Source organism: Eriocheir sinensis, chromosome 42 (assembly GCF_024679095.1).
Source record: "Eriocheir sinensis breed Jianghai 21 chromosome 42, ASM2467909v1, whole genome shotgun sequence".
NCBI lineage: Eukaryota > Metazoa > Arthropoda > Malacostraca > Decapoda > Varunidae > Eriocheir > Eriocheir sinensis.
The window spans coordinates 8,881,546-8,906,061 of NC_066550.1; the positions used below are offsets into that span (position 1 = coordinate 8,881,546).

Below are 24,516 nucleotides of genomic sequence, written 5' to 3' on the forward strand. Positions count from 1 at the left end.
ATATATTTCATAACTAATAAATCTCCTCTTTGCTTCTCTTATTCTCTTCCTCTTTGTCCTTCACCTCCTCCTCCTCCTCCTCTTCCTCTCCCTCTTCATCTTTCTTTCTTCTTATCTTATATTTTCATTCTCATTTTTTTTCTTTATTCATTTCTTTTGCCTTTTCTCCTCATCCTCCTTCTCCTCCTTTTCCTTTCTACTCATTTTTATTCTCCATTTTTCCTTTATTCTTATCCATGTAATTCCCTCTTCTTCTGTTTCTCCTCCTTCTCCTCCTCCTCCTTATCTTTCTGTTCCTCATCCTCTTCACCCACATCTCTCTACTCATCCTCATCCTCTTTATTTTCATCCATAACTTTACCTCTCCTCCTCCTTCCTCTTCCTCTTCCTCCTCCCCCTCCTCCTCCTCCTCCTCCTCCTCCTTATCTTTCTTTCCCTCTTCCTCTTCACCCACATCTCTCTACTCATCCTCATCCTCTTTATTTTCATCCATAACTTTACCTCTTCTCCTCCTTCCTCTTCCTCCTCCTCCTCCTCCTCCTCCTCCTCCTTATCTTTCTTTTCCTCTTCCTCTTCACCCACATCTCTCTACTCATCCTCATTCTCTTTATTTTCATCCATAACCTTACCTCCTCCTCCTTCCTCCTCCTCCTCCTCCTCCTCCTCCTCCGCCTCCTCCTCCTTATCTTTCTTTCCCTCTTCCTCTTCACCCACATCTCTCTACTCATCCTCATTCTCTTTATTTTCATCCATAACCTTACCTCTCCTCCTCCACCCCCTCCCCCTCCGCCTCCTCTTCCACAACAGACCTACGTGGAGTACAAGTGGGTGGAGCCGATGGTGTGTCGTCAGGCTCTGGAGGGCTCGGTTCCGCTCCCTCCCTCGGGCAAGGTCAAGGCGTGCCCCCCCTGCAACCCTGGCATGCACTACGTCCCCGGCCAAGGTGCGTGAGGGAGCCCGAGTGCGTTGACCTGTCTCTCGTTAACCTGTTGCTTGGGGTTGATAGGGTGCGATATTTTGTTTGCTTTTTTGTTCCTACCTGTTTTTTTTTTCGTTTTTTTCATTCGATCGTTCATTTCTGGGGGCTTCGTGGTGCGGTGGTTAGCACACTCGGCTCACAATCGAGAGAGCCCGGGTTCGATTCCCGGGCAGAGTGGAAAAATTTGGGCGTCTTTTCCGATACCCTACGCCCCTGTCTACCCAGCAGTGAATGGGTACCAGGTATTAATCGGGGGTTGTGTCCCGTCTCCTGGGGTCTGTTCCCTTCTCCTATAATTCCTTCCCCCTCCTGTCTCTCTCCGGCATATGACCACAGATGTTGCGCCGACTAAACGAAACTTACCAACTCTTTTATTCATTTCTTCATAGTTCATTATTTTTATTTCTTCCACAAACTCCTATTTCAACCCAATTTATACTCATTTTAACATTCACTAATTCAACCATCATCTCAACCATATTTTAACATCCAAATCAACTGCAACCCTTTTTTAGGATTCTCAGATATTAACCCAATTTTTAACATCAATTTCACTGCCTTTAACCCAATCCCCTTTTACCCGGGTCACACCATCCTGTTGCTTTTGTCTCATGGCTCCGAATGAAATAAAGATCTATCGCTTTTTTATTTTATTATTTTTTATTATTTTTCTATTTCATGGTCTATTGTTTCTACTTGCTTTATTTTATTTTATTTTCTTATTTTTCTATTTCATGGTCTATTGTTTACTTTCTTTTTTATTTTATTTTATTTTATTTTTCTTATTCATTGTCTATTGTTTCTATTTGCTTTATTTTATTTTATTTTATTATTTTTCTTATTAATTGTCTATTGTTTCTACTTGCTTTATTTTATTTTATATTCTTATTTTTCTATTTCATGGTCTATTGTTTCTACTTGCTTTATTTTGTTTTATTTTCTTATTTTTCTATTTCATGGTCTATTGTTTACTTGCTTTTATTATTTAGTTTTATTTTATTATTTTTCTATTTCATGGTCTATTGTTTCTACTTGCTTTATTTTATTTTATTTTATTATTTTTCTATTTCATTGTCTATTGTTTCTACTTGCTTTATTTTATTTTATTTTATTATTTTTCTATTTCATGGTCTATTGTTTCTACTTGCTTTATTTTATTTTATTTTATTATTTTTCTATTTCATGGTCTATTGTTTCTACTTGCTTTATTTTATTATTTTTTATTATTTTTCTATTTCATGGTCTATTGTTTACTTTCTTTTTTATTTTATTTTATTTTATTTTTCTTATTCATTGTCTATTGTTTCTATTTGCTTTATTTTATTTTATTTTATTATTTTTCTTATTCATTGTCTATTGTTTCTATTTGCTTTATTTTATTTTATTTTATTATTTTTCTTATTCATTGTCTATTGTTTCTACTTGCTTTATTTTATTTTATTTTATTATTTTTCTATTTCATGGTCTATTGTTTCTACTTGCTTTATTTTATTTTATTTTATTATTTTTCTATTTCCTGGCCCATTGTTTACTTGTTTATTTAATTTTATTTTCTTATTTTTCTATTTCCTGGCCTATTGTTTCTACCTGCATATAGTTACCTCAGAATATTCACTTGATTTCCTTCACTTTCTCACTTTTGTTTAATAGTTCTAAAGTGTGCAATTGTTTGTATTTATCTAGTTATTTATTTATTTGTGTATGTGTGTGTGTGTATGTTCAATTTTCAGACCCATTATTTGCATACATAACAATACCAGTCAATACCAGGGCACAGTGGTGGGTATTATTAGACACTTTTGGTTCTCACATCAGCTATTTCTAAAGGTCAAAGAGGGGGTCAGTCGGGTTCTAATGAGTGTTTCTTGAGGTTCACAGTACAGAGGAAGGGTCACACTATCACCAGGGTCATAAAACTACTCCTGGAAATGCCCACAACTCCTACGAAAGCCTTGTCAAATATGTGTTTCTTGAGGTTCACAGTACAGAGGAAGGGTCACACTATCACCAGGGTCGTAAAACTACCCCTGGAAATGCCCACAACTCCTACGAAAGCCTTGTCAAATATGTGTTTCTTGAGGTTAATGGTACAGAGGAAGGGTCACAATACCACCAGGGTCATAAAACTACCCCTGGAAATGCCCACAACTCCTACGAAAGCCTTGTCAAATATGTGTTTCTTGAGGTTCATGGTACAGAGGAAGGGTCACAATACCACCAGGGTCATAAAACTACCCCTGGAAATGCCCACAACTCCTACGAAAGCCTTGTCAAATATGTGTTTCTTGAGGTTCACAATACTGAGGAAGGGTCACACTACCACCAGGGTCATAAAACTACCCCTGGAAATGCCCAAAACTCCTACGAAAACCTTGTCAAATATGTGTTCTTGGGCGATGGAATGTCTTATGATACAACCCAGTGTCTCGCATGCCACACCACCACCCAACAATGCCACGCCAATGCTGACCGCTGCCCCGTCATGCCCCCAGGGTGTGTGTTCTGTCCGAGGGAGCACTTCGGGGACGGCATCTCCTCCTGCCAGGCCTGTGCCCCCAACACCGCCCCAAACTATGGCCTGCAGTACCAGTGGTGGTCGTCAATGCCCCCTAACATGGCCTCAACCTGTGTCTCCTATAATGGTAAGGTTCTTCATTTTTTTATATTTATTTGTTATTTATTTTAGTTTTATTTTTTATTTCGTCTTTTGTGTGTGTGTGTGTGTGTGTTTACTCATTTTCATTCTCTATTATTCCTTTATTCTTATCCATTTAATTCTCTCTTCTTCTGTTTCTCCTCCTCCTCCTCCTCTTTATCTTTCTTTTCCTCTCCCTCTTCATCCTGGTGGTGCGGAGGAAGAGAAGGAAAAAAGAAGAAAGGCAGGATAAAGGAATAGGAAGGAAGGATGTTTGGGAATAGAGAGAAGGATGAAAAGGGGGAAAGGAAAGGGATATGGAAGGAAGGCAGGATAAAGGAATAGGAAGGAAGGATGTTTGGGAATAGAGAGAAGGATGAAAAGGGGGAAAGGAAAGGGATATGGAAGGAAGGCAGGATAAAGGAATGGGAAGGAAGGATGTTTGGGAATAGAGAGAAGGATGGAAAAGGGGAAAGGAAAGGGATATGGAAGGAAGGATGTTTGGGAATAGAGAGAAGGATGAAAAGGGGGAAAGGAAAGGGATACGGAAGGAAGGCAGGATAAAGGAATAGACAGAAGGAAGGATGAAAATAAAAAAAATAGGAAGGCTTTGAGAATGAAGGAAGGAAAGAGGACAAATAGAGAAGGTCCATAAAAGGAGGAGGTAGGAAGGAGTTGTGAAGGAAAGAGAAAGAAAGGGAGGGAGAAAAGGGAGAAGGAAAGAAAGAAGGAATGGAAGGATGTTGAGAATGAGTAAGAGAGAAGAAAGGAAGAAGGAAAGAAAGAAGGAGGAGGAATAGAGAGAAGGTTAGAAAGGAAGAAGGAAGGAAAGCAAAAAAAAGATCTGTGAAAGAAGGAAGAGAAGGAAGATATTAGAAAAGAAAAGGAAAGGAAGAAAAAAGAAGGGTCATGAAAGAGAGGGAAAGGAAAGAAGGAAGGGAGGAATCATTCAAATATGTAAAAAAAAAAAAAAAGTAAACTATGTAAAATATGTAAAAAAAAAATATGTAAAAAAAAAAATGCAAAAAAAAGAAAGAAAAAATGGTAAAAATAAAAAACAATGACAACATCCGCTCCCATAACCACCCATACATCCACCCCTTGCAGATAATGTGTGCAGCAGCCCCGACGGATGGCAGGAGGCGGGTGACCACATCCAGACCAAGCGAGGGAGTGTGGATGACGCCTACCTGGTCCTGAGTCTCAAGGTGAGTGAGTGGATGAGGAGAACCAATCTTGACCAACTTCTATTTCAACCCAATTTATACTCATTTTAACCTGGTAGCAGCGACGGGCCAAATTTGTGGCTTCACTGTGTAGCAGCGATGGGCCAAATTTGTGGCTTCACCGTGTAGCAGCGATGGGCCAAATTTGTGGCTTCACCGTGTAGCAGCGACGGGCCAAATTTGTGGCTTCACCGTGTAGCAGCGACGGGCCAAATTTGTGGCTTCACCGTGTAGCAGCGACGGGCCAAATTTGTGGCTTCACCGTGTAGCAGCGACGGGCCAAATTTGTGGCTTCACCGTGTAGCAGCGACGGGCCAAATTTGTGCCATGATATCTAACCCCAAAAATAGATGATAAATAATCTGATCATGAATGCTTTGATATAAATTATGAAATGGTTTGTGTGAGGGGTGATTTTTTCTAATTTTTCTCGCTTGGAGGGACCATTAAAAAACATGATCCCTGCTGCTACCGGGTTAACATTCACTAATTCAACCTTCATCTCAGCCATATTTTAACATCCAATTCACTGCAACCCTTTTTTAGCATCCTCAGATATGAACCCAATTTTTAACATCAATTTCACTAGCTTTAACCCAATCCCTTTTTATCCTTTTATCATCATTTTTTCTTTAATTTGTCCTTGGGTGACAGCTCTAGCCGCTTGTCGGGAGAGATTCAGAAAGTGTCTTTAACCATACTTTGCTCAACCCAAAATTACATGTATTCCCTACTTCATATCTCCTCTTCTTCCTCCTTCCCATTTTCATCTATATCCTCTTCCTCTTCCTCCCAATTTACATTTTACTCTCTCCTCATCTTTCTCTCATCTTTATCTTTTTTTTTCTCTTTATTCATGTCTTCTGTCTCTCCTTTTCCTCCTCGTTTTTCCTCCTCCCCCTCCACCTCTCCCTCCTTATCCACATCTTTCTTTTCTTTTTCATTTCAATCCTCTTTTCTTTCAACTCATCTCTTTCTATTTGAAATTACTACATAGGGCACTGATGGAAACACCCCTAGAGGTTAACATTCCCTTAATCCAACTAAATCCATCACCATTTGAACCCCTTATTCCAACCCCATTCCAGGTACAAGGCTTCCGAGGGCGTGAGGGGTTCGTGGGCGGCCGTCCGATGGAGGTTGGCCGCATCTCCTTCACCTTTGAGCTCACCTGCTCCTCCGAGTGCCAGTTCATCTTCACCGAGGTAAGGGAGAGGAGGAGGAGGAGAGAAGGGTAGGGAAGGATAGGATAGGATAGGGAAAGAAAGAAAATGAAAGGAAAGAGGAGGAGGGAAGGGTAGGGAAGGATAGGATAGGGAAAGAAAGAAAATGAAAGGAAAGAGAAGGAGAAGGAGGGAAGGGAAGGGAAGGATAGGATAGGGAAAGAAAGAAAATGAAAGGAAAGAGGAGGAGGAGAAGGGAAGGGAAGGGAAGGATAGGGAAAGAAAGAAAATGAAAGGAGAGAGAAGGAGGAGGAAAGGAAAAAATGAAAGAAAAGGAAAGGAAAGGAAAGAAAACGAAAAGAAAGGAGGAGGAGAAGAAAAGGTGGGAATGGAGAGAAAAACTGATTTGGAAAGGAAGAAAGGAAACTATGGAAAGAGAAAATATGTGGGAAGGAGGAAAAAAAATAAAAAGAGGGAGGGAGAAAAAGGGTGGAGGAAACAGATAATATAATGAAGTATAGTTTTGCACCTTTTCCTCCTTTTTTTCCCTTTTCCTTTTTTTCTGCTTCCTCTAATGTAAAAAAACAATAACAAAAAAACTCACTAACTGCCCCTTCCTCCCCCGTCCATGTGGGAAGGAGGAAAAAAAGAAAAAGAGGGAGAGAGAAAGAGGAAGGAGAAAACATATGGTGAAGTATAGTTTTTCACCCTTTTCCTTCTTTTTTCCTTTTCCCACATTTTTCTTTATCGCCCCGTCCAGGCCTCCAGCAAGAACGACGCCAAGCCCCTTCAGGTGTGGACGGGCAGTCAGCCTCGCCAATTCTACAGTTACCTCATCACACGGAACGACTCATACTCCTTCTCATGGCTCTTCCAAAAGGTGGGAAAGAGGTTGATTTCTATGTGTACTCCAGAATCATGTCAACTTTTATCTCCAGTGCCTACTTCTACTCCTATTTCTACCTCTACTCCTAATATTCTTCAAGGTAGGAATTAACCCAGTAGCAGCGACAGGCCAAATTTGTGCCATGATTTTAACCCCCCAAAATAGATGATGCATAAACTGATCACAAATGCTTTGATATGTATTATGAAATGGTTTGTGTGAGGGGTAATTTTTTCTCATTTTTCTCGCTTAGAGGGACCATTAAGAATCATGATCCCCGCTGCTACTGGGTTAAAAAGGTCTTGTGTTGTTGGTACTCTGGAATCGTGTTAAATCTTATCTTATACTCCTCTCTCTATATGTATGTTAATGTATTCTCCTTTTCCTGGCTGTCTTAATATATGGATGAATAAATTGGGGTATGTTCTTAGCTTGGAAATAGGTCAAAGCTACATTTAACTGTTAACTGATTACATATTTGGTTGTTTTAGAAAGTTGAAATGAGATGGTTGTTTTTTGGTTGAGGTTCTCTTTGCCCAGAAAACATGAGGAGGAGAAGAAGGACAGCAATGAGAAAGAAGATTGTGGTATTTTTTATAATTTTTTCATAGCAACAAAAAGACAGAAGGAGGTGGAGGAGGAAGAAAAGAAGGAATGTGGCGTTTTAATTCTTTTTTCTTAAGTAAGTGGTATTTGTTTTCAGGTCAAGGCTTAGTTGTTCCCTCTTCTGTTCTCTGTTTCTCCTTTTTCCATTATACAGTTAATGATTTACTTCTCCTTTCCCTCTTCTGATCTCCCCTTTACCTTTTTCCTTAACCCGTCCGCTGCGATTGGCACGGATTTCGCCTTCACTGGTAGCCTGGTAACATATGCTCCCAGGTCTTTCTCTGCCTCTGTGGTGGGTAGTGGAGTGTTTCCCATGTGGTATTGGTATGCTGGATTTCCCCTCCCAAGATGCGACCTCACATTTTTCTTCACTAAATTGTAGCAGCCACTTTTTGTTCCACTCCTGTAGCTTGGTGAGGTCTTCTGGTAGGAAATTCGCATCCAAGGGGTTAATGAACAGGTGATATTTTCCATTTCCTCCTCTTCATATGCTCTCTGTTCCACCTTTTTCCATTCTACTGGTGTTGACGTATTGCTCCTTAACTTCTTTCAATCTCCATTTCCATTATACAGGTGGTAGTTTACTTTTGCTTCCTCGTTTTATCCTTCATTCCATCTTTTTCCATTCTAAAGGTGTTGACGTACTGCTCCTCAACTTCTTTCAATCTCCATTTCCATTATACAGGTGGTAGTTCACTTTTGCTTCCTCGTTTTATCCTTCATTCCATCTTTTTCTATTCTAAAGGTGTTGACGTACTGCTCCTTAACGTCTTTCAATCTCCATTCTATTTTTCCATTATACAGTTGATGAGTTACTTCTTTCCCTCTTCTGATTTCCCTTTTACCTTTTTCCTTAACGAACAGGTGACATTATACCTTCCTTCCCCTTCATATGTTCTCTATTTCACCTTTTTCCATTCTTAAGGGGTTGACGTGCTGCTCCTTACCTTCTTTCAATCTCCATTTCCATTACACAGGTGGTAGTTCACTTTTGCTTCCTCGTTTTATCCTCCATTCCACCTTTTCCCATTAGCATTTCCCTTAACCATTTTTCATTCCACCTGTCTCCCATAATGACCAGGTGACACTATATACCTTTCCTCCCCCTCAGGTGCCGTGGGAGAAGAGTTCCATCAAGCCGAGTCTGTCGCTGCGACGCTTCGAAACAGACGTGGCCAAGATCTTCAACATCAATGTGTCCAATACCGTGGAGGGTGGTGCTTCAAATTGCCTCCCTTGCTTCCAGGTGGGTGTGTGGGTGTGGTGGGGAGGACTAGGGGTGGGGGGGGGGGATGTAGGTGTGTGTGTTTGTATGTGTGTAGGTGTGTGCAAGTTTGTAAGTGTATGTTTGTGTAAGTCAGTGTGAGTATTGGTTTGTGTGTGTGTAAATCTGTGATGGTATGTGTTTGTAAGTCTGTGTGTAGGTGTGTGTGTGTAAGTATATGTGTGTGTAAGTTTGTAAGTGTCAAGTTTGTAAGTGTATGTTTGTGTAAGTCAGTGTGAGTATTGGTTTGTGTGTGTGTAAATCTGTGATGGTATGTGTTTGTAAGTCTGTGTGTAGGTGTGTGTGTGTATATGTGTGTAAGTATATGTGTGTGTAAGTTTGTAAGTGTCAAGTTTGTAAGTATGTTTGTGTAAGTCAGTGTGAGCATTGGTTTGTGTGTGTGTAAATCTGTAATGGTATGTTTGTAAGTCTGTGTGTAGGTGTGTACGTGTGTGTGTGTGTATGTGTTGGTCTGTAAGTGGATGAATTTCAGTGATTATTTTTTATTCATTTATTTATTATTATTATTATTTTTTTTTTTTTAGTGTGTGAGCTATTTCTGTTACTGTGAAAATAATGAATTAGTACACACATTCCTCCTCCTCCTCCTCCTCTTTCTCTTCTTTTTCCTCCTCTTCTTCCTCCTCCTCCTCCTTCTCCTTCTTCTTCTCTCCATTACTGTAAAAAAGAACTAAAACTCCACATTCCTTCTTCTCTTCCTCCTCCTCTTTCTCCTCTTCCTCCTCCTCCTCCTCCTCTTTCTCTTCTTTTTCCTCCTCCTCCTCCTCCTCCTCCTCCTTCTTCTTCTCTCCATTACTGTAAAAAAGAACTAAAACTCCACATTCCTTCTTCTCTTCCTCCTCCTCTTTCTCCTCCTCCTCCTCCTCCTCCTTCTTTTTGTTACTATGAAAAAATGATATAAAACCCACATTCTTCTTCTTTCTCATTTTCTTCCTCCTTCTTCTTATATTCCTCCTCCTCCTCCTCCTTCTCTGTTACTATAAAAAAAATGAATGAAAACACAGCATTCTTCTTCTTTGTCATCTTCCTCCTTCTCCTCCATATACTCCTCCTTCTCCTCCTCCTCCTACTAACCATCACCATCATCATCCTCATCCTCATAATCACCATCATCATCATTACCATTATCACCATTCTCCTCCTCCTCCTCATCATCATCACCATATCCTTCCCCCCAGGCCCAGACCGCGGCAGGGTGCATACCGTGCCCCGCTGGCCACTACATCGAGAAGAACACCACTGAGTGCACGCCCTGCCCCCCCAACACAGTGGTGACGGCCCCGCTGCCCTACGGCCCCGAGTCTTGCATCCCCTGCGGCCCCGGCTTGGTGGCCCCAGATCACCTCTCCTGCGGGGCTGAGTGTCGCCTCAAAGTGGGGAATTATACGTATGACTTGAGGAACATTAGCAGGTGAGGGGGACAGGTGGAGAGGTGGAAGAAAAGGTGGAAATGTAGAAAACCTCAGAAATAAAAATAGTTAGAAAAATATATGTTGATGTAGAAGGCATTAAGGACATAAGTATTGATAGAAAGGTAGATGAATGAACTTATAGATGACTTGAGGAACATTAGCAGGTGAAGGGGACAGGTGGAGAGATGGAGGAAAAGGTGAAAATGTAGAAAACCTCAGAAACATGGAGGTAGAAAGATATATGAAGGTGTAGAAGGCATTAAGAACATAGATATTGATAGAAAGGTAGGCGAATGAACTTATAGATGACGTGAGGAACATTAGCAGGTGAGGGGGACAGATGGAGAGATGGAAGAAAAGGTGGAAATGTAGAAAACCTCAGAAATAAAAATAGTTAGAAAAATATATGATGATGTAGAAGGCATTAAGAACATAAGTACTGATAGAAAGATAGGCTAACAAAAATATAGATGACTTGATGACCATTAGCAGATAGTATATAGATTAACAGACAGACAGAACCATATTAGTTAAGAGACTGGATTAGCAGATAGTATAAACAGACAGACAAAACCATATTAGCTAAGAAGAACAAGCAAACAGAGACATCATATATTTCACCACATTACTTACTAACCATACCACTCTCCCCCTCCTTCTCCCTTTCCCTCCTGCCGTCACCAGCCCCCGCAGCCTCACCGCCGGCACGCTCTTCACCTCCTCGGGCACCAAGTTCTACCACGTGTTCAACATCTCGCTGTGCGGCAACACCACCGTCAACTGCTCCAACAACATCTCCTACTCCTTGGACGGGGAACCGGCGTCCAACTCGGTGTGTGAGGGGGGAGGGGGGAAGGGGAGGAGGAAAAGGTTGGAAAGTTTCGTTTAGTCAGCGCAACATCTGTGGTCATATGCCGGAGAGAAACAAAACCAGGAAAGAAGGAAAAAAAGACCAAAGAAAAGATAGAAAGAAATAATTTAAACAGGAGGGAGAAAGTAAGCAAAAGAAGAAGAAAAGGGGAAGGAGGAAGCTTAGAGAATGGGAATGAATGGAGGAGGGAAAGGAATTATAGGAGAAGGGAACAGATCTCAGGAGACGGGACACAACCCCTGATTAATACCTGGTACCCGTTCACTGCTGGGTGGACAGGGGCGTAGGTTATCGGAAAAGCCACCCATTTTTTTTCCCCTCCGCCTGGGAATCGAACCCGGGCTCTCTTGGTTGTGAGCCGAGTGTGCTAACCACTGCACCACGAAGAGGGAGAGTAAGAAAGAGAGAGAAAGGCAGAAATAGGAGAGAAGGGAAAAGAAATAGTGAGAGAAGAGAAGCGGGGAGGGACAGGAAAAGAAGTGGGGAGAAGTAGGGAGAGGCAGAGAGAAAAGGGAAGGGAGGGAAAAGTAGGGGAGATAAAGGGAGAAGAGGGAGAGAAGGTTAGGTGGTAGGGAAAGGTAAGGAGGGAAGGGAAAAAAAGGGGGAAGAGAGGAAGATGAGGAGGAGGGAAATGGAGGAAGAAAGGGAGAGAAGTGGAAATTGAGGTAGAGAAAGAAGAGGAAAGTGGGGAGAGAAAAGTGAGAATTGGAGAGATTGAGTAGGGAAAAAAGAGGAAAGTGGAGAGAAGTGGAAATTGAGGTAGAGAAAGAAGAAGAAAGTGGGGAGAGAAAAGTGAGAATTGGAGAGATCGAGTAGGGAAAAAAAGGAAAGTGGAGAGAAGTGGAAATTGAGGTAGAGAAAGAGGAGGAAAGTGGGGAGAGAAAAGTGAGAATTGGAGAGACCGAGTAGGGAAAAAGAGGAAAGTGGAGAGAAGTGGAAATAGAGGTAGAGAAAGAGGAGGAAAGTGGGGAGAGAAAAGTGAGATTTGGAGAGATCGAGTAGGGAAAAAAAGGAAAGTGGAGAGAAGTGGGGAGAGAAAAGTGAGATTTGGAGAGATCGAGTAGGGAAAAAAAGGAAAGTGGAGGAAAGTGGGGAGAGAAAAGTGAGATTTGGAGAGATCGAGTAGGGAAAAAAAGGAAAGTGGAGGAAAGTGGAGAGAAAGTGAGATTTGGAGAGATCAGTAGGGAAAAAAGGAAAGTGGAGGAAAGTGGGGAGAGAAAAGTGAGATTTGGAGAGATCGAGTAGGGAAAAAAAGGAAAGTGGAGGAAAGTGGGGAGAGAAAAGTGAGATTTGGAGAGATCGAGTAGGGAAAAAAAGGAAAGTGGAGGAAAGTGGGGAGAGAAAAGTGAGATTTGGAGAGATCGAGTAGGGAAAAAAGGAAAGTGGAGGAAAGTGGGGAGAGAAAAGTGAGATTTGGAGAGATCGAGTAGGGAAAAAAGGAAAGTGGAGAGAAGTGGAAATAGAGGTAGAGAAAGAGGAAGAAAGTGGGAGAGAAGAGTGAGAATTGAAGAGATCGAGTAGGGAAAAAAAGGAAAGTGGAGAGAAGTGGAAATAGAGGTAGAGAAAGAGGAAGAAAGTGGGAGAGGAGAGTGAGATTTGGAGAGATCGAGTAGGGAAAAAAAGGAAAGTGGAGGGACGCGGAAATTGAGGTAGAGAAAGAAGAGGAAAGTGGCGATCGAGAAAAGTGAGATTTGGAGAGATCGAGTAGGGAAAAAAAGGAAAGTGGAGGAAAGTGGGGAGAGAAAAGTGAGATTTGGAGAGATTGAGTAGGGGAAAAAAGGAAAGTGGAGAGAAGTGGAAATTGAGGTAGAGGAAGAAGAGGAAAGTGGGGAGAGAAAAGTGAGAATTGGAGAGATTGAGTAGGGAAAAAAAGGAAAGTGGAGAGAAGTGGAAATAGAGGTAGAGAAAGAAGAGGAAAGTGGGAGAGAAAAGTGAGATTTGGAGAGATCGAGTAGGGAAAAAAAGGAAAGTGGAGAGAAGTGGAAATTGAGGTAGAGAAAGAGGAGGAAAGTGGGGAGAGAAAAGTGATAATTGGAGAGATCGAGTAGGGAAAAAAGAGGAAAGTGGAGGAAAGAGGTGGAGAATTGTGGAGAAGAGGAAAGAGAAGCGGAGGGGGAAAGGAAGAGAAGGAAAGAGAATAGAAGAGTGAGAAATGAGGAAAAAGTTTGGGGAGAGAGGAAGAAGAGAAATAAAGGGAAGAAATAGAAGAGTGAGAAATGAGGAAAAAGTTAGGGGAGAGAGGAAGAAGAGAAAGAGAAGAGGAAGAGAAAGGAAGAGAATGGGAGAGAGAAAGAAAGGGAAAAGTAGAGAGAGGGGAAAAGAAGCAATGTTTGTGGAAATGAATAAAAAGGTTAAAAAGAGAGAAAGAAGGAGAGAAAAAAAGAGATAGAGAAGGGAACTCCATAACAGCGGGAATACCAACCAGTGATGACCAACACACACACACACACACACACACACACACACACACACACACACACAGTCAAGCTCACAGGAATTAGGTTGTCTAGGTGGGCTGAGAACACACACACACACACACACACACACACACACACACACACACACACACACACACACACACAGTCAAGCTCACAGGAATTAGGTTGTCTAGGTGGGCTGATAACACACACACACACACACACACACACATACACATACACACACATACACACACACACACAGTCAAGCTCACAGGAATTAGGTTGTCTAGGTGGGCTGATAACACACACACACACACACACACACACACACACACACACACACACACACACACACTAATTTTTGGGGGGTGGTTCATTCTAACATTTTCTATTTACGGGAAGTCTTGTTTTTTTTGTTTTTTTTCATTATATCCATTTTTTTATGCTCTATATTTATTGCTGTAGGGAAAAAAACGAATCATCTGTGTCACTAATTTGATCGGATTTTATTTATTTATTTATTTATTTTTGCAAAGTACGTTTATACATTCACTTCTCATCCATTCACGTTCCTCCTCGTCTTCCACTCCTCCTCCTCCTCCTCCTCCTTCTCCCCCTTCCTCCCCCAACATCTCCTTACCCAACATAACTTTAGTCTCCCCTCCCTAACACTCCCCTTCTCCCCCTTCCTTCCCATCCCCTCCTCCTCCTTTTCCTCCCTATTCCCCTATCCGTTCCTTTCTTCTCTCTCTTTTTTTTACAACAAAGGAGACAGCTCAAGGGCACAAAAAAAGGAAACAATAATAAAAAAAGCCCGCTACTCGCTGCTCCTGCACAAGAGAATCAAAAGAGGTGGCCGAAAGAGAGGTCAGTTTCGGGAGGAGAGGTGTTCTGATACCCTCTTGCCCCCTTTCCCCCCTTCTCCCCATCCCTCCTTACCTTTCCCTACCACTGAACCTTCTCTCCCCTTTCCCCATTCCATTTCACACACTTAACTTTGAAATCACATCTGGTACTATCTAAACACGTGTCTCCCATGTGTAGGTCGAGTCCCGAGTGTGTCGCTTCACCCTGGTGCCTGGCGTGGATGGGGTGGTGGAGGGCGGCCAGACGGGGAAGCTGGCCACCCAATCCGTGTCTCTGGGTGACCACATCGTCGGCTACACCACCAACACAACCCTCAGGAACATCTCCGTCATAGAGGAGTTCGCCAATTCATCCCCTGCCGCCTCCCCCGACCTGCACTTCTTCTACACGACGCACCTGTGAGTTGACTTCAAATTGTTGGACTGGGGAATCTTTATTTATTATTATAGTCGTCCCCCAAATAGTACGGTTTCCAATAGTTCGGTTTCGGTTTTATACGGATTTTTAAATTTCCTGGTCGTTGGGAAATTAAAAAATCCTAAAAAAATCTTCTTAAAAAATCCACATAAAACCAAAACAGAACTATTGGAAACTGCTATTTGAGGGACGACTATTTTTTTTACAGTACAGGAAGGAACTCTCACTCACAGCTCATTCATACGCATCCAACAATCGGTCGCACATACACGCCTCACGTAAACACCGCAAAGGGCAACAAAAAGCACGTGAAGAAATAAAATAATGCCCACTAACCGCAGCTCCCATGAAAGTGAAAATGGTGTGTGAATTGCGTGTGTAGTGCGGCGTGGGAAGTGAGAGAACCTGTCTTTGGAGAGCATGCTGAGAAGAAAAGTGGGAATGGAAGTAGAGAAAGAAGAGGAAAGTGGGGAGAGAAAAGTGAGAATTGGAGAGAGAGAGTAGGGAAAAAAGGGAGGAAAGTGGTGTTGATGAGACAAGAGGGAATTTTTTTTATCCAGTCTGCTCTACTGATTAATGCCGTCCAACTCCATAAGGGAAAATAAGGACTTAAAACAAAGGGAAGAACTACAAGTCAAATTCAAGAAGTTTCGGGTCCCTGCAGAGTTCAGTTTAGGGGCCGTATTACAAGTCAAATCCAGGAAGTTTCGGGTCCCTGCAGAGTTTGGTTTAGGGGCCGTATTACAAGTCAAATCCGGGAAGTTTCGGGTCCCTGCAGAGTTAAGTTTAGGGGCCGTATTACAAGTCAAATCCGGGAAGTTTCGGGTCCCTGCAGAGTTATCCATCCCAAATTCTGTAGGGACTCGAAACTTCACGGAATCGACTTGTAATACGGCCCAAAAAATAAGAAGATGAAATTCCACTGTTTATTGCATTTATGAGGTGCCGAGAATGGAAAGGTGGAACTCGCCAAAAGTAAATACTAACATTATCCCATTTCTAAACACACTACCCAACATCAGGTCCAGAAAAGCCAATTAAACTTGCCTTCCTTATCTGCTCCTTTCACTAACAAACATGCAAACTCACCATCTCTTGACATAGAAAAAAATTAGCATGCTTATCATAGTACCTAAAATCCCCCTTTCTTGTGGTGTAGTGTTGACCTTTTCTGTTACGAGCACCCTGTATGGAAAGCTGTGTTGATATCTTTTAAGCATCTTGTCTTCCTTAATGTCTCGGCACCTCAGTTTGCCCATTTGAAAAGCCTCCTGTAGAAGTTGCTCTCGTAGAAGTTGCTTGGATTTCCATGGACTGTTTTGTGATGCTAGTGATATTATTAACCCCCTACGCTGTATCCGGGATTGCCATGCGCGCCAAATTTCAAATGTTGCTATTGAATATAACAAGTTTTCAGCCATAAACTCAACATAATCATCATGTATTATATATGAAAACATGCAAATTTAAATGGTGCACATAAAGAAACATAAATTAATTGATAATTTTGAGATGTAAGCATAAATATAGAGATAAAATAACTCGTATATTGGCTATAGCGAGCCAGGATGCAGTATGCGCGTCTTCGGATATGGTACGGGGCACGCAAGGATGCAGTATACGCATCCTCGTGTTGAAGGGGTTAACCTTCTGTATTAACCAACTTCTTGAATGGGAAAGTCACTGATGAAAATCTGGTTAATCTTCGCTGTGACCTTGGGAAATAGTCTTAGTGGGGGCCTAATATGCATGTTTGAAAAGGCTCTCGTAGAAGTCATCTGGATTTTCATGGGCTGTTTCATGATTCTAGTGATAGTTTTAAACGACTTCTGCATCTTGAATAGGGAAATTACCCCACGAAAACCTAGTTAATCTTTGCTGTGGCCTTGGGAAATAGTCTTAGTGGGGGTCTAATATGCATGTTTGAAAAGCCTCACATAGAAGTTGTTTAGATTTTCATGGGCTGTTTTGTGAAGCCAGTAATAGTTTTAACCGATTTCTGCATCTTGACCGGGGAAATCACTGATGAAAACCCTTGGGAAATAGTCTTAGTGGGGGCCTAATATGCATGTTTGAAAAGAATCACATAGAAGTTGTTTAGATTTTCATGGGCTGTTTTGTGAAGCCAGTAATAGTTTTAACCAATTTCTGCATCTTGAACAGGGAAATCACTGATGAAGACCTGGTTAATCCTTTCTGTGGCCTTGGTAGATAGTCGTAGTGGCGGCCTAATATGCACATTTGAAAAGCCTCGCATAGAAGTTGTTCAGATTTTCATGGGCTGTTTCATTATTCTAGTGATAGTTTTATATGACTTCTGCATCTTGAACGGGGAAATCACTGATGAAAACTGGTTAATCTTTGCCTTACCCTTGGGAAGTAGTTGTAGAGGGGCCTCACATAGAAGTTGTTTGGGCTTTTATGGACTGTTTTGTGAAGCCAGTGATAGTTTTAACCGACTTCTGCATCTTGAATGGGGAAATCACTGATGAAAACCGGTTAATCTTTGCCTCGCCCTTGGGAAATAGTTGTAGAGGGGCCTCACATAGAAGTTGTTTGGGCTTTTATGGACTGTTTTGTGAAGCCAGTAATAGTTTTAACCGACTTCTGCATCTTGAACGGGGAAATCACTGATGAAAACCAGTTAATCTTTGCCTTGCCCTTGGGAAATATGTACGTTTAAAAATATTGACCTTAGAGTTTTTGAATGTCCACAACAAACACTTTACCACCTTACTTACCCTGACCTTTTCTCACCTCACCACCAGACCTGACCTGAGCTCTTCACACAGGTCCACCCGGGCATGTCCCAGCGGGCGGGCGACCACCGTGACCCTGCGCTGCGACCCTGACCAGCCGGGGCAGGGCAAGGTGTCGCTGCCCACCCAGTGCCCCGACGGAACCTGCGATGGCTGCAACTTCCACTTCCTCTGGTCATCCGTCTACGGGTGTCGCCAGTGTCTGCCGGAGGACCTCATGTGAGTGTGGGGGAGGGAGAGGGAGGGAGAGGAAAGGGGGAGTGTAGGGGAGAGAGAGAGGAAGGGAGAGAAGAGATGGGGAGTGTGGGGGATGAGAGGGGATTAAGGAAGGGGGAGAAAGGAGAGAGAGAGAGAGAGAGAGAGAGAGAGAGAGAGAGAGAGAGAGAGAGAGAGAGAGAGAGAGAGAGAGAGAGAGATGGGGAGAGTGGGGGATGAGACTGGATTAAGTAAGGGGTAGAGAGAGAGAGAGAGAGAGAGAGAGAGAGAGAGAGAGAGAGAGAGAGAGTTCACTATAGCTCTCTTTGTTTCACTCCCTCACTTCCCCCCACAACTTAATACCTTTTCTCCTCCCCCTCTCCCTCCTCCCTACTAACCACTTTTCCTCTCTCCCCTCCCTACCATTCTCCCCTTTCCTCCCTCTTTTTCTTGCCCTTACTACTGACCACCTTTCCTCCCCAGTCCCCTCTCCCCTTTCCCCTCCCCTCTTTCCTCCACATTACTTTCCTTTCCCCCTCTTCTCCCTCGCTACACAGCTAACCACCTTTTCTCCCCTCTCCCTTTTCTTCTTCATCTCCCCTTTCCCCTTTCTTCTTCCCCTCCCCTCTTTCCTCCCCACTACTTTACCACCTTTCCTCCTCTTCTCCCTCCACTCAACTAACCACTTTTTCTCCCCTCTCTTTCCCTTTTCTTCATCTCCCCTCCCCCATTGTTTCCTCGCTCCCCTTCCTCTACCTCTCCTCTCCCCACAACTAACCACCTTTTGTCTCTCCCATTCTCCTCCTCTCCCCACAACTAACCACCTTTTCCTCCCCCTTCCCCCACAGCTAACCACCTTTTATCTCCCCTTCTCCTCCTCTCCCCACAACTAACCACTTTTTCCTCCCCCTACCTCACAACTAACCACCTTTTCCTCCCCCTTCCCCACAGCTAACCACCTTTTATCTCCCCTTCTCCTCCTCTCCCTACAACTAACCACCTTTTCCTCCCCCTTTCCCCACAACTAACTACCTTTCCTCCCCCTTCTTCTCTCCCCAGCACGGTGCATGGGGAGTGTCGTCACGGGCTACAGAAGGTGCACTACATCTCCCCTCGCCACTGCCGCCCCATTACCGGCAGGGAGGGGCGGCTCGTGCCCTGCTCCACGCGCCTGCCCTTCCTGGTGGAGGTGAGGGGGTGTGGGAGGGTGCGGGAAGGGTGGGAGTGAGTGTTAAGGGTGTGGTGATATCATGTGTGTATTTGTGTTGAAAAGGGTGTGTGGAATTTGAAAGACTGAATGTAAGATATTTGTGTCATGTGTTAGAGATATTTTCTATTGTATTATTTTATATTATTATTTATTTTGTACAGCAGAGACAGAGCAAGGGCTTAAGAAAAAGAAAACAATAATGTAAAAAGAATGAAAAGGGAGATGAAAAGAAGGAGGAAACACATACTATATACCTACATTAACACATTCCTTCTTCTTCGTGTCACATTTGTTTCTTGTAATCAACCCAATCTTCCTCTCTCTTACACCTGTCAATGTTAACCCGGTAGCAGCGACGGGCCAAATTTGTGGCTTTACCATGTAGCAGCGACGGGCCAAATTTGTGGCTTTACCATGTAGCAGCGACGGGCCAAATTTGTGCCATGGTATAAACCCCCAAAATAGATGATGCACAAACTGATCACAAATGCTTTTATATATATTATGAAATGGTTTGTGTGAGTGATGATTTTTTCTTATTTTTCTCGCTTAGAGGGACCATTAAGAAACATGATCCCCGCTGCTACCGAGTTAATTACACCCCCTTATTAATCACACACCCCATTTTCAGTCACTCACACTTGTTACATTCTTTCTATTACCCTCACCTCTCCCTCACACCTGTTCACCTGTCTCAAGCGCACCCATCACCCCCTTCCTCACCCAGGTGATAGTGTTGAGCACCGTGTGTGTGGCGCTGCTGCTGTGCCTGCTGCTGTTCTGTCTGTGGAAGAAGAACCAGAGACTCGAATACAAGTACATGAAGCTGGTGGCCAAGGAGTCTTCTAAGGTGAGGGGGAGAGAGAGAGAGAGGGGAAGGGGAGAAGGGAAGGAAGTGGATGGTTGAGGGAGGTGAGAAGAGATGGAGTGGGAAGGGATGAGGAAAGGAGGAGGGAAAAGGGAAATGGGGAAGAGAGAGAGAGAGAGAGAGAGAGAGAGAGAGAGAGAGAGAGAGAGAGAGAGAGAGAGAGAGAGAGAGAGAGAGAGAGAGAGAGAGATTGTAATATTGTTGATATAGCTATAATTACTACTACTACTACTACTACTACTACTACTACTGCTACTACTACTACTACTACTACTACTACTACTACTACTACTACTACTTAATTACCACCACACCCTAACCACATCCTCCTCCTCCTCCTCCTCCTCCTCCTTTCCTTACCCTTCTTCCTCCCTTACATCACCACACACTTCCCCACCTCCTCCTCCTCCTCTTCCTCCTCTTCCTCCCCTTCCTCCCCTCCTCTCCCCCACAACCTTTACACTCCCTTCCTCTTCCTTCCTTCCCCTTTCTCTTCCTCCCCAATACATTCATCCCCACCCCCTCCTTCCCTTCTTCCCCCTTTGCCTTTCCTCCCCACCACATCTTTCCCCACCTCCTCCTCTTCCCCCCTTCCTCCCCACTACATCCACCCCTTCCTCCCCACCCCAGGATGGCATCATGGAGCTCCCCCCCGCTGAGTCCTGTGCCCTTGATGATGGGGAGGAGGAGGAAGTGCAGTTCAGCAAGCAACCCACGCGAGGAATCTTGGGGAAATTCAAGCAGCATAAAGTGGCGGTAAGTGGCTATGGGGGAGGGGGGGAGGAGGGGGGGGAGGAAGGGAGAAAGTGTACTGGGAAGGAAGGGAGGGGTGGTGAGGAGGGGGAGAATGATAGGGAAGAGGTGGGGGAAGGGAGGAGGAATGATAGTCGAAGGAGGGGAGGAGGTAAAGGGGGGTAAGAAGGGATAGAGGGGGAGGGAGGAAGGGGAGGATTGATGTGGAAGGGGCAGGGAGGAGGGGAGGGTTATGGAACAGGGGAGAAGGGAAGGAAGATGATTGGCAAAGGAAGGGGAGAAAGTGAGGTGGAGTGGGGAGGGGAAGGAATGGTAGGGGAGGGGTGTGGAAGAGGGGAGAATGAAAGGACTAGAATGTATGAGGGAGAGGAGGAGAAGGGGAGGAAGGGGAGGAAAAATAGGGAGGAATTTAAGGAGGGGAAGGAAAGGGGAGAATGATAAGGAAGAGTTGGGGAGGAGGGAGAGGAATGAGAGGGGAGGGGGAGGGAGATGAATGATGGGGTGAAGGGAAGAAAAAGGATGGTTGAGGAAGGAGAGGAGGGAGGAAGGGGAAGGAATGATAGGGAAGAGCGGAGAAGGGAAGGAAGGGGTTGGGAGAAGGGGAAGAGGGGAGGAGGGGAAGGAATGATTGGGAAGAGGGGAGAAGGGAAGGGGAGGAAAGAGGATGGGGAGAGGAGGGAAGGTGTAAGGAAGAAATGAAAGGAGAAGGAAGAGAGAGAGAGAGAGAGAGAGAGAGAGAGAAAAAAATGTAAATCTCTCTCTCTCTCTCGTAGATAATAAGGAAATGATAAGTAAAAAAATAAAGAAAATGTCCTTCAAATCTTTCCTTCTCTCTCTCTCTCTCTCTCTCTCTCTCTCTCTCTCTCTCTCTCTCTCTCTCTCCCACCCCACCCCCACCACTAACAGTACCACTAACTCATGACCTTTGACCTTGCAGCCTACAGAAGGTCGTGGCCTGCTCATGGACTCCCCACTGACCCTGACCTCTAAGGACCAGCTGACCTGAACACCCACTAACCACTAACCACTAACAAGCTGGCATGCAACAAAGAAGTGGAAGAACCGTTCAGATCTCGGGTTGTTCCTCTGAGGGTCATATTATTGTGGAAGTGTTCATCTTGTTTTCTTTGTTATTTCCTCTTTTGTTCTGTTTTCTTTTTGTCTTCCTCTTTTTCCTGGTCTTTTTCTCCCCTTTTCTATTCCTTTTTTATTTTGTTTTTTCCCTTCCCTTCAGTACTTTTCTTTTTTCCTCATTTATTTCCTTTTTCTTCTCCTTTCTCTTCTTTTTTCTATTCTTTTTGTCTTCTTCTCTTTTTCCTCTTCTTTTCCCCCCTTTTCCAGTCCTTTTTAATCTTGTTCTTTCCCTTCCCTTCAATACTTTCCTTTTTACCTCTTCCTCTACCCTCATTTCTTGCCCTTTTTCTTCTCTTTCTCTTTCTGTTTTCTTTTTGTCTTCCTCTCTTTTTCCTCTTCTTTTCCTCCCTTTTCCAGTCCTTTTTAATCTTGTTCTTTCTCTTCCCTTCAACATTTTTCTATTTACTTCCCTTCCTCTACCCTCATTTCTTTCCTCTTCCTCTCTTTGCTTCATTCCTCTTCTCCCCTCTTCTCTTATCTCCTTCTATTTGCTTCTCTTCTCTTCTCTTCTTTTTGTATTTCCTTTTCTGTTTTTTCTTTTCCTATTTGCTTCTCATTCTTTTCTTCATTTCTTCTGTTCTTTTCTCCTCTCCCCTGTCTCTTCTCCCCTCTCCCCTGTCTCTTCTCCCTTCTTTTCTCTATAATACTGTTTATGTCATTATTATATTCAGTCAGTCAATGAGTCAGTTATTAGTTAGTCAGTCAGTTGATCAGAAACGACAATGGAAGAGATTTGACAAACGCTTCTGATTGGTGGAAATGAGATGAACGTTCTTTTTTATTTTGTGTGTGTGTGTGTGTGTGTGTGTGTGTGTGTGTGTGTGTGTGTGTGTGTGTGTGTGTGCTCCATTTTCTATTCTCCATTTTTATACTTTTTCTAATTCTTTGTCAATCCATTTTTTTTTTTGCATTTATAATTCTGCATTTTTCTACACGCACATCTGTTGTTCCGTCATCTGCTTTTTCTTCCGAGCTATATATTGTAGTTTAATTTTATGCTGTTGTTTTTTTTTGTTTTTTTTCCTCCTCATTGTACTGTACTTAGTCTTATTGTTTTATGTTCGTACTTAACCACTCCTGTTCTGATGTTAAACCCACTAATTATTATAGCACTTAAATTACTCTAAGGGAAAATAAAGAGGTTGAACAAATAATAATAATAAGAAAAAGAAAAAAGATTATTATTATTATTACATTAGAGTTTTTTTATTTGTAAGTTATTAAAACAGAATATATATAGAAGTGTATTTTAAACTGCTTAGGAATTTGTATATGATCACAAGCTTACATAAACTCAAAGGAGAGGGAATGTGTAAATAAGAAAAGAATATCAGTTTGCAGAAAAAAAAACAGTTTGGCTAAAATATTAAAATGGAAATTGTTAGAAAGTTTGCCGCAAAATACCATGAATGAAATCACTAACTCTTTTTTCCTATTTCCTGGAGTCAGCGAGTTAAGTTAAAATTACATTAGTTTATTTTTCGTTCCCATTACTTAATATTCTGATAAGATTTGGATGTTATTGATAAGTATAGTTGTATGTAATTAACTCTCTTTTATGATAATGTTTTAAGTTCTATGACATTTTTATTATCATTATTATTATTATTGTTTGTTTGTTTCGTATGTGTAAAGGACGAGTGCACAACAGCTTACAATTGTGACCTTTTTTGACCTCTGTGACCTTTTTTTGCTGGTCTTATAAATGTAACAGAGAGAGAATGGGTGCTGAAAATAACTGGCAGGGTCAATGTAGTCTCTCTCTCTCTCTCTCTCTCTCTCTCTCTCTCTCTCTCTCTCTCTCTCTCTCTCTCTCTCTCTCTCTCTCTCTCTCTCTCTCTCTCTCTCTCTCTCTCTCTCTCTCTCTCTCTCTCTCTCTCTCTCTCTCTCTCTCTCTCTCTCTCTCTCTCTCTCTCTCTCTCTCTCTCTCTCTCTCTCTCTCTCTCTCTCTCTCTCTCTCTCTCTCCAGTAGTACATCATCTTTCCTGCGTGTGTGTGTGTGTGTGTGTGTGTGTGTGTGTGTGTGTCGGCCTTACGTATACATACATAAATCTATATTATACACGTATAGTACATGTACACATACTGTATATTAACTGTAGCCACGTGTGTGTGTGTGTGTGTGTGTGTGTGTGTGTTTGTGTGGCATTTTCCTCTTTTAACACAAACAAGTATTTTCTCAATCCTCCCATCCTTCCTTCCTTCCTTCCTCTTTTCCTCCTCTCCCTTTTCCTTCCTTCCTTTCCTATTCCCTCCCTGTTTCCCACATTTCCTCCTCTTCCTCCTCCACTCACACCCTCTTCCAATCAGTCTTCTCTCCTTTCCTCTCCCCTTTCTTCTTCTTCCTCCTCCTTCCATTACGTTATTAACCTCTTCCCCTTCTTTATCTCCCTACCCCAGCCTCTCCCTTCCCTTTCATTTCTCTCCCCTTTACATCATTGGACCCTTGATTTGCTCCCTTTCCTACCCCTCTCCTTCCCTCCCTTCCCTTTGTCACACACTCGTCATCTCTTCTTCCCTTCTCCCCCTTCCCTCATCACACATACCCCTCCCCTCCCCTCCCTCCCATTCCCCATTTCACCCTACTTCTCTCCTCTCCACCCTTCTCTCCTTCCTCTCCCTTTCATCCCTTCCTCTCTCTCTCTCTCTCTCTCCTTGCCTATCTATCCATCCTTTCTTTCCTCACCTTTTCCACACCCCTCCATCCTCTTCTCCACCCTATCCACATCCCTCCCAAACCACAAGGAAAGTATATATAGGTAGATGTATACATGATCCAGGCTTGCCCAGGTATACTCACACACCTCTCTCACCTGTTCATACCTTTACC

General features: G+C 43.0%; 1 protein-coding gene across 3 annotated transcripts in view; it reads left to right on the top strand.

Moving 5' to 3' along the window:
• LOC127009928 (endosome/lysosome-associated apoptosis and autophagy regulator family member 2-like) overlaps positions 1–23,263 on the top strand; it is a 40,253-nt gene extending 16,990 nt beyond the window's left edge. For 2 of the 3 annotated variants that reach the window (XM_050883464.1, XM_050883466.1), the window contains 14 exons: positions 808–943; positions 3,472–3,621; positions 4,722–4,822; positions 5,929–6,045; positions 6,764–6,883; positions 8,607–8,741; positions 9,959–10,191; positions 10,877–11,024; positions 14,528–14,748; positions 17,536–17,745; positions 18,781–18,910; positions 19,659–19,781; positions 20,430–20,555; positions 21,490–23,263. In XM_050883464.1, the coding sequence (XP_050739421.1) occupies positions 808–943; positions 3,472–3,621; positions 4,722–4,822; positions 5,929–6,045; positions 6,764–6,883; positions 8,607–8,741; positions 9,959–10,191; positions 10,877–11,024; positions 14,528–14,748; positions 17,536–17,745; positions 18,781–18,910; positions 19,659–19,781; positions 20,430–20,555; positions 21,490–21,558 (2,019 nt within the window). In that variant the 3' untranslated portion in view covers positions 21,559–23,263. The remainder of the gene's footprint in view (positions 1–807; positions 944–3,471; positions 3,622–4,721; positions 4,823–5,928; positions 6,046–6,763; positions 6,884–8,606; positions 8,742–9,958; positions 10,192–10,876; positions 11,025–14,527; positions 14,749–17,535; positions 17,746–18,780; positions 18,911–19,658; positions 19,782–20,429; positions 20,556–21,489) is intronic. The other variant, XM_050883465.1, reaches the window with a different exon arrangement.
• Positions 23,264–24,516: the final 1,253 nt, after the last annotated feature.